The sequence below is a fragment of the Lemur catta genome, chromosome 3, assembly GCF_020740605.2.
Source record: "Lemur catta isolate mLemCat1 chromosome 3, mLemCat1.pri, whole genome shotgun sequence".
NCBI classification, from domain to species: domain Eukaryota; kingdom Metazoa; phylum Chordata; class Mammalia; order Primates; family Lemuridae; genus Lemur; species Lemur catta.
This window is the reverse complement of record NC_059130.1, coordinates 74,829,085-74,842,432: the sequence shown is the minus strand read 5'-3', so window position 1 is coordinate 74,842,432 and position 13,348 is coordinate 74,829,085. Positions and strand designations below refer to the sequence as shown.

The window sequence follows — 13,348 nt, the reverse complement described above, 5'->3', positions numbered from 1 at the left end:
GCATATGAGAAAGCCTGTTTTTTTCTGGAACTGTGTTCCTGAATGTTCTTCCAAATCTCCTTTCTCACCATTTTCCTATTTATAGTTCTGGTCATAGTATTACTGTTATGAGAAGGATGCATATTTTAATTCAAATATAGTTAAACTTCAATATGTTTGCCTTCTATTCTCACCCATATAACCAGAGCAATTGTGTGTTATTTATATTTCCATGATCTGATGGGGTTAATTTTACTCTGCTTTTGGGAATTGCACAAACCTTCCATTTGGAAATGGGTTTATTATTGCCTTTGTATCTTATTGCAGATGTGTGCAAGAGAGGAGATGTGACTGTGAAGCCTTCCCATGTAATTTTACTTGGATCAGCTGTCAATATTTCATGCTCTTTGAAGCCCAAACAAGGCTGCTTGCACTACTCCAGTTTGAACAGGTTAATCCTCTACAAGTTTGACAGAAGCATCAGTTTTCACAATGGTCACTCCCTCACTTCTCAAGTCACAGATCTTCCCCTTGGTACCACCTTATTTGTCTGCAAACTGTCCTGTATCAATAGTGATGAGATTCGAATATGTGGAGCAGAAATCTCAGTTGGTGGTGAGCAGTCCATTATGAATTTCTAAAAATTGGTGATCTTTTGGTATTTGTCATGGGTTAAGCAGAAATCCAAATACAGAACAGTGTTCTTTCTTTTCTGACCACATAGAGGTATTTTTGTCTTGATAACAACATGAGTACTTCAATGTGAGAAGTCCATAATTAATAGAATTGGGGTCTTCTTTAGGATATCTCACACACACACACACACACACACACACACACACACACCATTAAAACTATTCATCTGTTGTCCTTGGTCTCCAATGGTAGGAAAGTGTATCTCTGCAGTTGGGTCTTCATGCCTTTTCGACTTCAGAGAATCTGTTCAAAGCTACACCCTCCTAAAACGAAGAAAGAGGTGTATTTTTTTGAATTATGCAGCCCAGGATGACTACACAAGGCTAAGCAGCACCTCTCCCCCTCCCTAACTCAATTCACAAAAAACAGTTCTTCTGGCCGGGCACGGTGGCTCATGCTTATAATCCTAGCACTCTGGAAGGCCAAGACAGGAGGATCACTTGAGGTCAGTAGTTCGAGACCAGCCTGAGCAACAGCGAGACCCCATCTCTACTAAAAATAGAAAAAAAACAGCCAGGTGTGGTGGCGCACACCTATAGTCCCAGTTACTCGGGAAGCTGAGGCAGGAGGATCGCTTGAATCCAGGAGTTTGAGGTTCCAGTGAGCTAGGCTGATGCCATGGCACTCTAGCCTGGGCAACAGAGTGAGACTCTGTCTCAATAATAATAATAATAATTCTCCCATCCATCTTGCCCCAGACCGCTAGTTATCATACTTAGCAGAGGTTAAAAGAAAACATTGATCGTACTTATCTTTTCTTGGGTTCTCTGGAAAATTGCCTGAAGTGAATCAGTCATGCTAACTCTTCAGGGGGGAGAAAGGGAGTTGTACAGTCCCAGGAGGGCAAGAATGACAGAGTGAGCCAGGAAAGGGGCAAAAGCAAACACAAGTTGGTGACATTACTGAGCTGGCCACAGCTTCAACAGAAAATACAGCTGGTTGTTTGTTCATAAACAGTCATTCCCAGAAAGGGCATATGGAAATCCCATGGGGGGGGGACAGAAAGAAGAATTTAGCTGTCTCAGGCAAGTGTGCAGGGTGAATGAGCAGCACACCTGCCTGCAGTTTGCAACCTGCAGCCCACAGCCTTGCAGATCCAGCCAGGCAAGCCAATGAGATGCATGGGCCCTGAGTGATTCCGTGGCACCCTGTGCCTCAGTGGTTCCAGGGAAGCTCTGGGGTGACAGGCAAGAGGCATGAGGAGACTAGGACAAATTGCTATAGCAGGCTGGCTGACCAAGCTGTAGGGACATGCTCTCTGTCATAAAGACAGTGATATAGAGCTCAATGAGACTCTTTGCAGGAAAAATGGACACTTCTTCTCTGTGACCTGTGAGGTTGGTGCCAGGCAGTTTTCCTAGAGGGCCACCAGGAGCATGGAGCAGAACCAAGCAAATGACGGGATGGGGAGGAGGCATAACTAGGCCCAGTGATCCTCTTCCCGTTCAGGGCCTCCTGTTCACACCACTTACGGGTCATGTACTCTCAGCTTTGATAGCCTGTGGCCCAGCAGAAGGAGCCTAGACTTTAAATCCTAATCCTGCCACTAGCAATGTACCCTTAGACAACTTCAATTCTCTGAGCATCAGTTTCTCCATCTGTGTTATGAAGAGAGTAACATCTACCTCATAAGATAGTTGTAGTGACTCAGTGACCCCTCGTGTGCAAAGTGCTTAATCCAGTGCAAGGCATAGAGGACGCATGGATGTGATTAACGCTAGAGTTGCAGTTCCATGCAGCTGTGCTTTTTTCTTTGTGCACGTGTCATGCTGAATAGCTGTGTGCGATTCCCTTAGAAGTACAAATATTGCTTATAAACAGAATTAATTTTTTCCGCAAAAACACCGTTGGCCTTTACCTTCCTTGCCTTCAGAACACCTGAATATTTCACCCAGGTAATTCACCATTTTAGCAGACCAATATTACATATTTGCATGAGACGTTCTCCACCCTGTGATATCAGTTCCAGGTATCCATAGTACTACTGGCATTTTTTTCCTTTTCCACAGACCAAAAACAGTCTTGGCAGTCAGCACCCTTGTAGATGTACCCAGCCATTCCATTCCATCTCATATCTGAGCAGTCATATGTTACAGGGCTGCAACCCCTTTTTGTTTTTTAACTTTTCCACCAAGTGTATGTGGATGCATTTGTGGCAATTTGCAGCATCCGAAGATCTAGGGAGGTGATGAAGGGTATCTGTCATGGTTCAGCTCAGTTCAGTTGGGTGGTGCTGCCAGAATGTTGCTTGCACAATGTGCTCAAGTGGTAACCACACAACCAAATGGCTGTTCTTTGAGCAGGTTTAGCACATTTGAGATGAAGGACTAACTGGAAGGAACACCTTTTTCTCAGTATGGCTAGTCATTCCAAGAAAAGACAGTGAATTTTTGGTTTCACACAGTATAGTAAGCTCAATCCTATCTAGGGAGGGAGGAAGTAGCCCATTTTCTTTTTTGCAGTAAGTGGTAGTCCATAGTACCATTGCCTATTTTGGGAGGGTCTGTCATAAACGTGGCTGGTTTTTCAGAGCTGGGAATAGGCAAGTGGCCTTTAAGTCTTTTCTTCCTGACCCCTTCTCTTGCTTGGGCTGCTCTGCTGCCCAGAGTTTATCCAAATTGTGTAGAAACTAAACAGCCAATGTTCTAGCTTAATCTAACAGGACTGATGCACAAACAGTTTAGAAAATCAAGGCAATAGGGAGGAGGGGATGGGTAAATTCACACCTCATGGGTGCGGTGCACGCTGTCTGGGGGATGGGCACACTTGTAGCTTTGACTTGGATGGTGCAAAGGCAATTTATGTGACCAAAGCACTTGTACCCCTGTAATATTCTGAAATTAAAAAAAAACAATAAAACAATTGATCAAAAAATCAAATCAAATCAAATCTATAGTGCTTCAAAAAAAAAAAAAAGAAAAGGCAATAAATGAAAGACAGTGGAGTCTTGTTTAAATATATGCTTAGGCTGTTGATATTTCTGAAAATGATTTATCTAAGACTTTTTACTTCCCACAGTAAGTAGGGCTTTTAAAACAATGACAACTATAATACTCATAACAATATCTTATATTGTAAGTTATTTTAATTTTCAGAGGGTTTGATATCTGTTCTTTCCTTGCCATCAGCTATTGTACATTTGTATTAAGGAGAATTTTGCCTGGTTGTCCCTGGGACAGACAGTTTCTGCCAAAACTTAGCCCTGAGCTGAAGGACATCTGGATTTCATGGTCCAGTGAGAAATCAGTTTTCATATCAAGAAAGTTGCTTTGTGGGTGAAAGCTGTGGTCTTTACAATGAGAGTTTCTATAAGCCTTTAGGAATAAAGGTGGGCGTTAAACTTTTTCATTAAGTAAAAGTTCCAGTTACTTTATGTTAATATCTCATTTGCTCATCAAAAGACCCTACAATGGCTTTTAAGTAAAGATGGTGGATTGAACACATATATTAATTAATACTTTCATTCCCCCTGAAATAAAGTCAAGATAAGATTTTTAAAAGAGTGTCCAAGTGGCACAAACCCTCCAGGACAAAAAGAGTAGGAGGGGCCGGGCGCGGTGGCTCACGCCTGTAATCCTAGCACTCTGGGAGGCCGAGGTGGGAGGATTGTTTGAGCTCAGGAGTTTGAGACCAGCCTGAGCAAGAGCGAGACCCCGTCTCTACTAAAAATAGAAAAGAAATTATATGGACAGCTAAAAACATATATATATATAGAAAAAATTAGCCAGGCATGGTGGCGCATGCCTGTAGTCCCAGCTACTCGGGAGGCTGAGGCAGGAGGATTGCTCGAGCCCAGGAGTTTGAGGTTGCTGTGAGCTAGGCTGACACCATGGCACTCTATCCTGGGCAACAGAGTGAGACTCTGTCTCAAAAAAAAAAAAAAGAGTAGGAGGGAAACAAACCAACAAAATTTGGGAAGCTAGTGAGAAAAGTGGCAACCGGACTTAACGCAGAAGCCCAGAAAGACTCAGAAGTTGGTGCCACCATTACCTCTGGGAGTGAGGGTAAAAGTGGGACTGACATGAGAGATGTGATTGAAAGGCTGTTTAAAAAGCAGTTGAGAGTCTTAGATCCCCTCCTAGTTCCGTGAAGCCAGCGCCCTGACACAAGACTGTATCACAGGGCTACAGGCGAGGAGACTCCAGCTCAGCTGAGGTTGGCACTACCACACTGAAAAACAGAGCTATTAAAGGAACATTTACATACAGCGCTGTTCCACACTTTCCTCCAGGCAGATTGAAAAATCCTTTTGTAGGAAATCTGACCAGGCCAAAAGAAAATATCTAAAAATGTTTGGCTCCTTCCTCCACCGCCAAAACCTAGCCAGGTCGCCCTGGAGTGAAACAGAGTCAGCAAGTGCCTCCCAACTGACACACACACAGAGCCTCCGATCTATAACTTAGTGCCCCACTCCTATATATGAGTAAAAATACAAGGATCTGAGGAAAATGTCTAACATGAAGGACAGACACCAAAACAAACATATAGAACAAAATATATAAGAAAAGTGGAGGAAATAGGGTATTCAGGGAGAAGAATTAAAAAAACAAAAACTATCTTTGATGCCATTAGAGAATTAAGAGAAAATATTGTGTACAAGACAAAAATACGATACTATAAAAAGAAAATACTTACAGAATAGAAAATATGCCCCCCAAATTTTTTTAAAATGATAATCAGAAATGAAAAACTCAAGAGAAAGGTAGAAATATAAACTAAGGATGGTTTTCCCTAGTAGGAGAACAAAAAGACGAAGAGTTTAAAATACAAAATATAAAATTAGAGGAAGGTCTAGCCTATGAAAAATAGGGACTTTTATAAAGAAAAAAACAGAGGAGGAAATCATTAGAAAAATAATTCAAGAAAGTGTCCCAACTGAAGGACAAGAGTTCCTCAAATGTATGAGCCCTTTGAGAATCTAGAAGGATGAGTGAAAACAGACCCTCAGCAAGTACATCTCTGTGAAAATTCAGAATAGTAGAGACAAGGAGACAATTCTACAACCTCCTGAAGAGAAAAATCAGACCATATACAGTGACCTAAGAGTCAGAATGGCTTCAGGCTTCTCGATAACCGCATGGAATATAGAAAACAAGCATCGCCTTCAGAATTCCGAGTGGAAATTCTTTTCAACTTAGAATTCCATACTCAGGCAAAGTGTCAGTCAAATGTGAGGGTAGAATAAAGATATTTTTAACCATACTCAAAATTTTCCCTCCCACACGCCCTTTCCCAGGGAACTCCTGGAAGGTTATGCTCCACCAACACAAGTCATTAAATCAAGGAAGAAGAAAACACTGGATGTGAGAAAAGGAGATTCAACACAGGATAAAGGAGAAGGAATTTATGGGGTGTGAGGGTGAGCAGCCCCAGAACGACAGCTGAGTACCAGGTGTGGGGGCAGCCTGTCTTGTCGCAAAGTTCACTGGCCTCCAAGAGAGAGGGCCTCAAGCAGATGAAACCAACAGACGTTCCAACGCGTCTGAGTATGTGGAACAATGATTCAGATAATTGGCTTGGAGTTTGGAATTATATTAATAAGAAAACAAAACAAATGGAAAAATAAGGCAATCAATTACTAACTCTGAGATAAGTTGTTTAGAAGATGAAAGATTAACCTATGCAGCTCAATTATGAGTAACGTGTGTATATACATATGTATACAGTGTGTGTATACATATATAAACATGTAATATATAAACACATATATATGTATACCTATATGTGTTTATATATACACTGTACACATACATATGTATATGTACATAAGGAATTAATTTTAGAATGTTCACACAGTGCTCTAAGTGATGCACTGAAGAAATTAGACTTAGGTAGCACAGCCCAGGAGAACGTGAGTAGGGCAAGTGGGTAGAAGTGCCTTGGCAGCAAATTTCAAGTGAATGGAACAAAGAGTCCCTAGATTTTAAAGGTTTCTAATATTTGAGTGGGCATCACTCATAAAAAGTTACCTTACCATCACTAAGAGAGCTAGTACTGGATGGTCATCTGTCAGGGAAAATGGTAGAATATGGAGTGGAAAAGCTTGGCTTGAGTCAGCCACAGCTGGTCTGTAGCCTTGATTCTGCCACTTCATGACTGTGTCCTCTTGGGCAAAATATGCCACCTCTCTAAGTCTTAGTTTCCTCTTCCATAAAATAAGAATAATAACGTTATCTACCTCATGGGTGCTTTGATGTTTAACTGAGAAAAATTGCACATGAAACACTTATCAAAGGGTTTGGCATATAGCACGTGTTTGATCAAACATATTCACTATTATTACTACTGTTATTAGAAGAAATTCTTGCCTTGGAGGCAACCTTGAACTTGATGGAATCTAAAATAGTTTCCAGCTTATCTGGGTTTGGGTGACATGGGGAGGTATTGTCATGTTGTTGGCAGATAATAACAATGCGATTGAAATGTCACCTGTGTGATATTTCAAATATAAGTTTTTGCTCTTTCTTTTTAAAGTTGTTCCAGAACAGCCTCAAAATGTGTCTTGTATACAGAAGGGAGAGCAAGGCACCGTGGCCTGCACCTGGGACAGAGGACGAGACACCCACCTGTACACTGAGTATGCTTTACAGTGAGTGAGAAGCTGTGTTTTTGCAGCTGTCTTTGTAGCTCTTCCCTTAGATAATATTTAGAAATATCTAAGTTTTATTTTTACCAGAGAGAAGAATCAATAGACACCTCCAGACAATTAGATAGTTTTTGAAAAAAAATTCTAGTGTTCATCAATTAAAATTGGTTCATTCATCTACAGCATAAGAACTGATGTCTTGGGTCAGAGTTCTAACTGAGAGCTCTCTGCAGAGCATGGAAGGCCCAAGTTCTGGGTTCTTTCCTGCTCTAGTAGGGTTAAACTGGCTGCATAGCATCTCTTTTCTCTTCTGCAGCTACAGAGCCCTGGGGTCACAATACATAAATAGACTCTTCCTTGTGGTAGTTTTCCATTAGCTTGGAGGAGTTTCTTTTTAAAGCACCATTGGCTGACCTGAAAGGACACAAAAAGAGAGTGTCTCCTTGGAGTTGATTCCATAATTGCATTAAAGATCCAGCCGATTTGCCCTGTGCCTGAGTGAGCAGGAGATGGGGGAAAGGAGGTGGCCCCAGGATTCTGGTCTGGCCAGTGCTGTACTGGGAATTGACACTTTCGTGCTGTGGATGCCAAGGTAGCCATGGATCCTTTGGATGATGTTAGGAATTGCCCCAAGGAGCCAAGATGACAGCCAGGGTTTGGGGAATTCTGGCAATATAGGCATTATTATCTATCTATCTATATGTACACTACAAAAAGAAAAATCTCACTTCTACCAAAAAAGGGAGAGGGGGGAAAGTACGGTTCTATTTCTGACCATAGAATACAAATATTCCAATGGTGTATCCTTTAGTAATAAGACTGACCTTTAAAAACTGTCTAGAATTTTAAATATCTGAACATTTTGTTCTTTTATACCAAAAGGAGAAAGTAGCACATAAAATATCTTGCTAAACACAATGGCGTTTTGTTTATAGGTTAAGTGGACCAAAAAATCTAAGTTGGCAGAAGCAATGTAAAGATTATTATTGTGACCATTTGGACCTTGGAATCAACCTCACCCCTGAGTCACCTGAATCCATCTTCACAGCCAAGGTTACTGCCATCAATAGTCTTGGAAGTTCTTCTTCATTTCCATCCACATTCACAGTCTTGGACATAGGTACATTTTATTTCACTTTTTGTAGGTGTCATTCGTTGGCACTTGGTAATTATTTTAAAAGTCACCCAAATCTTTTTTGTATGGTTGTTTCTTGGGGGACAAAGGTTGATGGAAAGTGGCCAACAGGCATAGGCAAAAGATAGAAGTTACTTTGAAGCAAGTAAAAGAAAGAGTGTATGATCGTAGAACTTTATAAAAATAGCTGTACAAAATGGGATATTCAACATTACTCTGTATTGGAGAAAAGAATCCTTGGCTTCAAATCTCATGAAAAAACCAGCTGCCGATGATACTATCTGACTGAGGAGAGGAGAGGGTCCAGTGAGGTCATTCCAGAAACTCAGTGTAGGCTTTTTTGGAGGAGGTGTCCTTTTACTCCATGACTATTCCCACTGTTCTGAGATAGGCTACCTGTGGGCCTGCTAGGCTAGAGCAGCCAGGTGCAAATTATAAATAAATGTATCAAGTCACAAATGCATCTAGTGCTGAGAATACTTAACTCCACCCCTATCATCAGCTTGGGAGCTGGAGAGAGCCAGTCCCAGCACATTTCTGAGTAAATATAACTGGCCCAGTTGAATCAGAGGCCAATGTCAGGCATCCCGAGTTCTGACCATGCCAGGGAGGCTTCTGGCCAGCCTGCTGTTGCAACCTCCCACTACGTGTCTCTCTTTTCACTTCCCGCAGCACCTCTTGGCATACCCACTGCTAACTGTGGTCTGATCATAGTCATTAACTTCTCACTTTCCTACCACACTTCCCCTCACCCACTTCCCATGTCTTTACACAGACCACTCATCTCTAAGCTACCTTCTTTCCCCTGTTCCTTTCCTCCTCTGTGTCTCAGCCCCTTTGCTATGAATTTTCCCACCACCGTTTCTCCTCCTCCTGAGGAGATCATCACTTGCCACCTCTGGCTTCTCAGTCATTGGAACTCTCGGGTTTGGCATGTTGTTTTTTTTAAAAACCATTGAATTAAGTGGAGGCGACACATCACTGATGCTGGTAGTAGTTATTTGGTAAACATGAGGTTGGACTTAAAGGAAATTATTTTAACAATTTAGAAGTGAATCCAACTTTTTTTTTCTTTCTTAAAGCCAGGAACTTCCATCTCATATGTTTTACCAACTTTGGTGGTTATGCATCTTAGAAATGAGTTTTGTTCAACTCTTTATAGCTCATGTCAGTACCTAAGGCAATTTCTGATCATGAATCCTGAACTACACTTTTTTCTTTGTCCTGGTTACTAGTGAGGCCTCTTCCTCCGTGGGACGTTAAAATCGAATTTCAAAATGCTTCTGCCAGCAGATGCAGCCTTCAGTGGCGAGACGAGGGACGGGTGCTGCTTAATCGACTCAGATATCGGCCCAGGAACAACAGAGCCTGGAATATGGTAATGGTCTTTAGAGTGAAGGGGAAAAAATTTCAGGGGTTCTTAATACTGCTGCACAGACCTCTGTCTTTTCATACTGGCAAAATATGAAGTTTAAGAATATTTAGCCCAAAAGTACACACTTAAAAACTATCAGAAATGTTAGCGTGCTGAGCCTCTAGCTACATAATACCCTCGCCACTCGGGACTCTGCACAGAGTCTGCAACGGCAAGAAGGTTCTCACCAGATATGGCCCATCGACCCTGAACTTCTCAGTCTCCTTGACTGTAAGAAATAAATTCTTTCTCTTTCTAAATTACCCAGTTTCAGGTATTCTGTTATAAGCAACAGAAAACAGACTAATATGGAAAATCGGTACTGAGAAGGGGAGTGTCGCCGGTAGCGAATACCTGAAAATGTGGAGGCAGCTTTGGACCCGGGTGATGGGCAGAGGCTGCAAGAATTTGGAGGACCAGGTTAGAAAAAGCCCAGGTTCTGGTGAGGGCCTAGGAGACAAGACTAGGGAAAGTGTGGGACTCCTTAGAGTTTGATTCAGTGGTTGTGACCAGAATGCTGATAGAAATATGGAGAGTGAAGGCCATTCTGATGAGGTTTCAGGTGGAACTGAGGAAGAAGGTACTGGGAACTGGAGTAAAGGCTGTCCTTGTTTTATGGCGAAGAACTTGGCTGAGTTGTGTCCAGGCCCCGGGGGCTTTGTGGAAGGCTAAATTTAAGAGTGATGGAATAATAGGAAGAAAACATCGGGCAGAAAAAACTTCTAAGCAGCAAAGTGCTCGGGCTGCTGCATAATGACTTCTGACTGCTTATGGTGAACTGCTAGAGAAAAGAGAAACAGAGCAGAAAAATTTGAAAAATTCTCAGCCTGGCCACGTGGTAGAGAATTGAAAAGTCTGATGCAGGGAAGAAATCAAGGGTGTAGCCCAGCGACCTTTTGCTAAAGAGATTGGCATGGGCAGAAGGGAGCCAGTGCTACTCCTCCTCACTGGAAGAAAGACCCCGAAGACATTTCAGACATCTTCAAGGCTGGCCCTCAGGGTTGTCCCCAGCCTCACTGCACAGGGCCACCCCAGGGCTCTGCTCCCTGCACTCCTGTCCAGCCCTCTTGGTCTGCCCCAGCTCAGGCAGCCCCAGCTGTGGCTAATGCTGCAGCTCCGGAAGGTACAAGTCCATGCGGTGCTAACTTTGCAGGCTTGCAGAAAGCAAGAGCTGTGGAGGCTGGGTAACTTCTACCCAGATTTCAAAGGATGTTGTGGAAAGCCTGGGGGCCCAACAGAGACATGTTGTAGGGGCGGAGGAACTGCAGAGTCCCCACTAGAGCAATGCTTAGTTGAGCTGTGGGACCACCATTGAGACAGACCCCAGAACTGTAGAACTACCGGCATGCAAGACCAGGCTGGGAGAGCGGGGTGGACTGAACCCAGCCAAGCCATAGGGGTGGGGCTGCTTGAAGTCCTGGGGGTCCAACCCTACACCAGTGTACACAGGATGCCAGACTTGGAGTTAAAGAAGATTATTTTGGAGTCTTAAGACCCAGTGTCTGCTCTCTTGGGTTTCAGACTTGCATGGGGCCCGATATCCCTTTCTTCTTGCCTACTTCTCCCTTTTGGAATGGAAATGTGCACCCTATGCTTGTAAGTAGACGACTTGTTTTGATTTCACAGGCTCACAGATGAGACTTTGAACTTCTGAGTTGGTGCTGGAAGGATTTAAGACATTGGGGCTGTGGGGATGCAATGAATGTATTTGTATGTGAGAAGGACATGAGTTTTGAGGGCCAGGGGCAGAATGCTATGGTTTGAATATTTGTCCCTTTCAAAATGCATGTTGAAATTTAATACCCAATGTGGCAGTCTTGAGAGGTGGGGCCTTTAAGAGGTGATTGAATCATGAGGTCTCTGTCCTCATGAATGGATTCATGGACTAATAGGTTGATTAATGGATTATCAGGGGACGGGAACTGGTGGCTTTACAAGAAAAGGAAGAGAGACCTGAGTTAGCTAGTTAGCACACTCAGCCCCTCACCTGGTGATGCCCTGCACCTTAGGACTCCACAGAGTCCCCACCAGCAAAAAAGAAAAGACCTTAACCCCTTGACCCTGGACTTCCCAGCCTCCAGAACTGTATGAAATAAACTTAAACTCTTTTGCTCTCTCTAAAAAAAAAAATATATATATATATATATCAGAAAGTCATGTATACCTTTATTTATTAAGAAATAGCTTGAATATTGATCATTGATTCTGAAATGTTTTGAGCCAATTTTGTAAACCAATATTAATTTTCTACAATTTATTTCTATTCATTTCTCATTATCCTTCCCCCATCCCCTTATTAATACTTTTTAGCAGTTTTTAACATATTGAAAAGAGAAATATTAGGGAATGCCCACAGAGGCTTATATAGAATTGAATATTCCAAAGAAGAGGCCTATAATTTGATATAATATTAGATATTACATGTTTTTATAATAAAAGGTATAGGATTATGATTCCTTCCAGGATTTTGGTAAAATATAATGGTTTATAATAACAAAGGATCAGTTCTACATATGCTGATACTCAAGAGAGGTATAACTAGTTTTCTTTTTAAAGCCAGTTCGATATCTGTGTTAAAACATTCATCACATTCTGATTGTAACCAAATAAAAAATAATCTATAGTGTAGAAACTTTTCCAAGGCTTTTTGAAAAGTGGTAGTTTTCAAACTTTACTTGTTTTCCATCTGGTCTCAGGATCCCCCTGGGAACCTATATACAAGAGTTCTTAGTCCCAGGAGACTTTTTTTTTTTAATGAGAAGCTATTATTCATTGATATTTCTTCTCATTGAATGGTAGATCTGAAAAATTAAAAGGGTCACATAGTCTGGTTTTTTCCTTTTATGTTAAAATTCTTTAAATTTCTAATTTAGCATTAATAGGCACTTTTTAAAATCCTGTCTGATTCAAGGTTACTGTTACAAATGCCAAAGGAAGACATGATTTGCTGGATCTGAAACCATTTACAGAATATGAATTTCAGATTTCCTCTAAGCTACATCTTTATAAAGGAAGTTGGAGCGATTGGAGTGAATCATTGAGAACACAAACACCAGAAGAAGGTATGTGGCCAAAAAAAAAAAAAGAAAAAAGAGAAAGATGTAATGATTTTCTTGGAGTAGAAGCTCTAAAGTACTGGCACTGAATCAAAAGGTATGATTGCATTAATTAACAAGCTAAGTTTGACATTAACTTATGTACTGTTCAGGGTGATATGTTTATACTGCTAGGAAATTTTTAACATTAGGTAAGTCCTACTCCTGTTTGCCTACTCAGTCATGTTGATTACAGGTTTGTGCCTTACTAATGTTTGGTGATAACTCATGCCTCTTTCTTTTTATCTCAGTAACTCTCTCTTATTCTACAAAGCTATAAGTAATTAATCTCATTTTTATAGTTGAATCTTGATACATTTTATCTTTTGGATTCTATGAAAATTAATATGGTTCTATAAGTCATATTAAAAGCTTGAAAGAAAGTAGACTCTGGAGACATATATTTAAAAATAAAATTTAACATCCAGTAATCCTCTCTCCTC

At 41.4% G+C, this 13,348-nt stretch overlaps 1 protein-coding gene across 1 annotated transcript in view; it reads left to right on the top strand.

Annotated features, from left to right (window-relative positions):
- Window positions 1-13,348, top strand: part of IL12RB2 (interleukin 12 receptor subunit beta 2) — a 79,851-nt gene that overhangs the window by 12,554 nt on the left and 53,949 nt on the right. Inside the window, exons 3-7 of the mRNA XM_045547791.1 lie at window positions 307-594; window positions 7,150-7,264; window positions 8,197-8,381; window positions 9,632-9,774; window positions 12,722-12,872. Of these exons, the coding sequence (XP_045403747.1) occupies window positions 307-594; window positions 7,150-7,264; window positions 8,197-8,381; window positions 9,632-9,774; window positions 12,722-12,872 (882 nt within the window). The remainder of the gene's footprint in view (window positions 1-306; window positions 595-7,149; window positions 7,265-8,196; window positions 8,382-9,631; window positions 9,775-12,721; window positions 12,873-13,348) is intronic.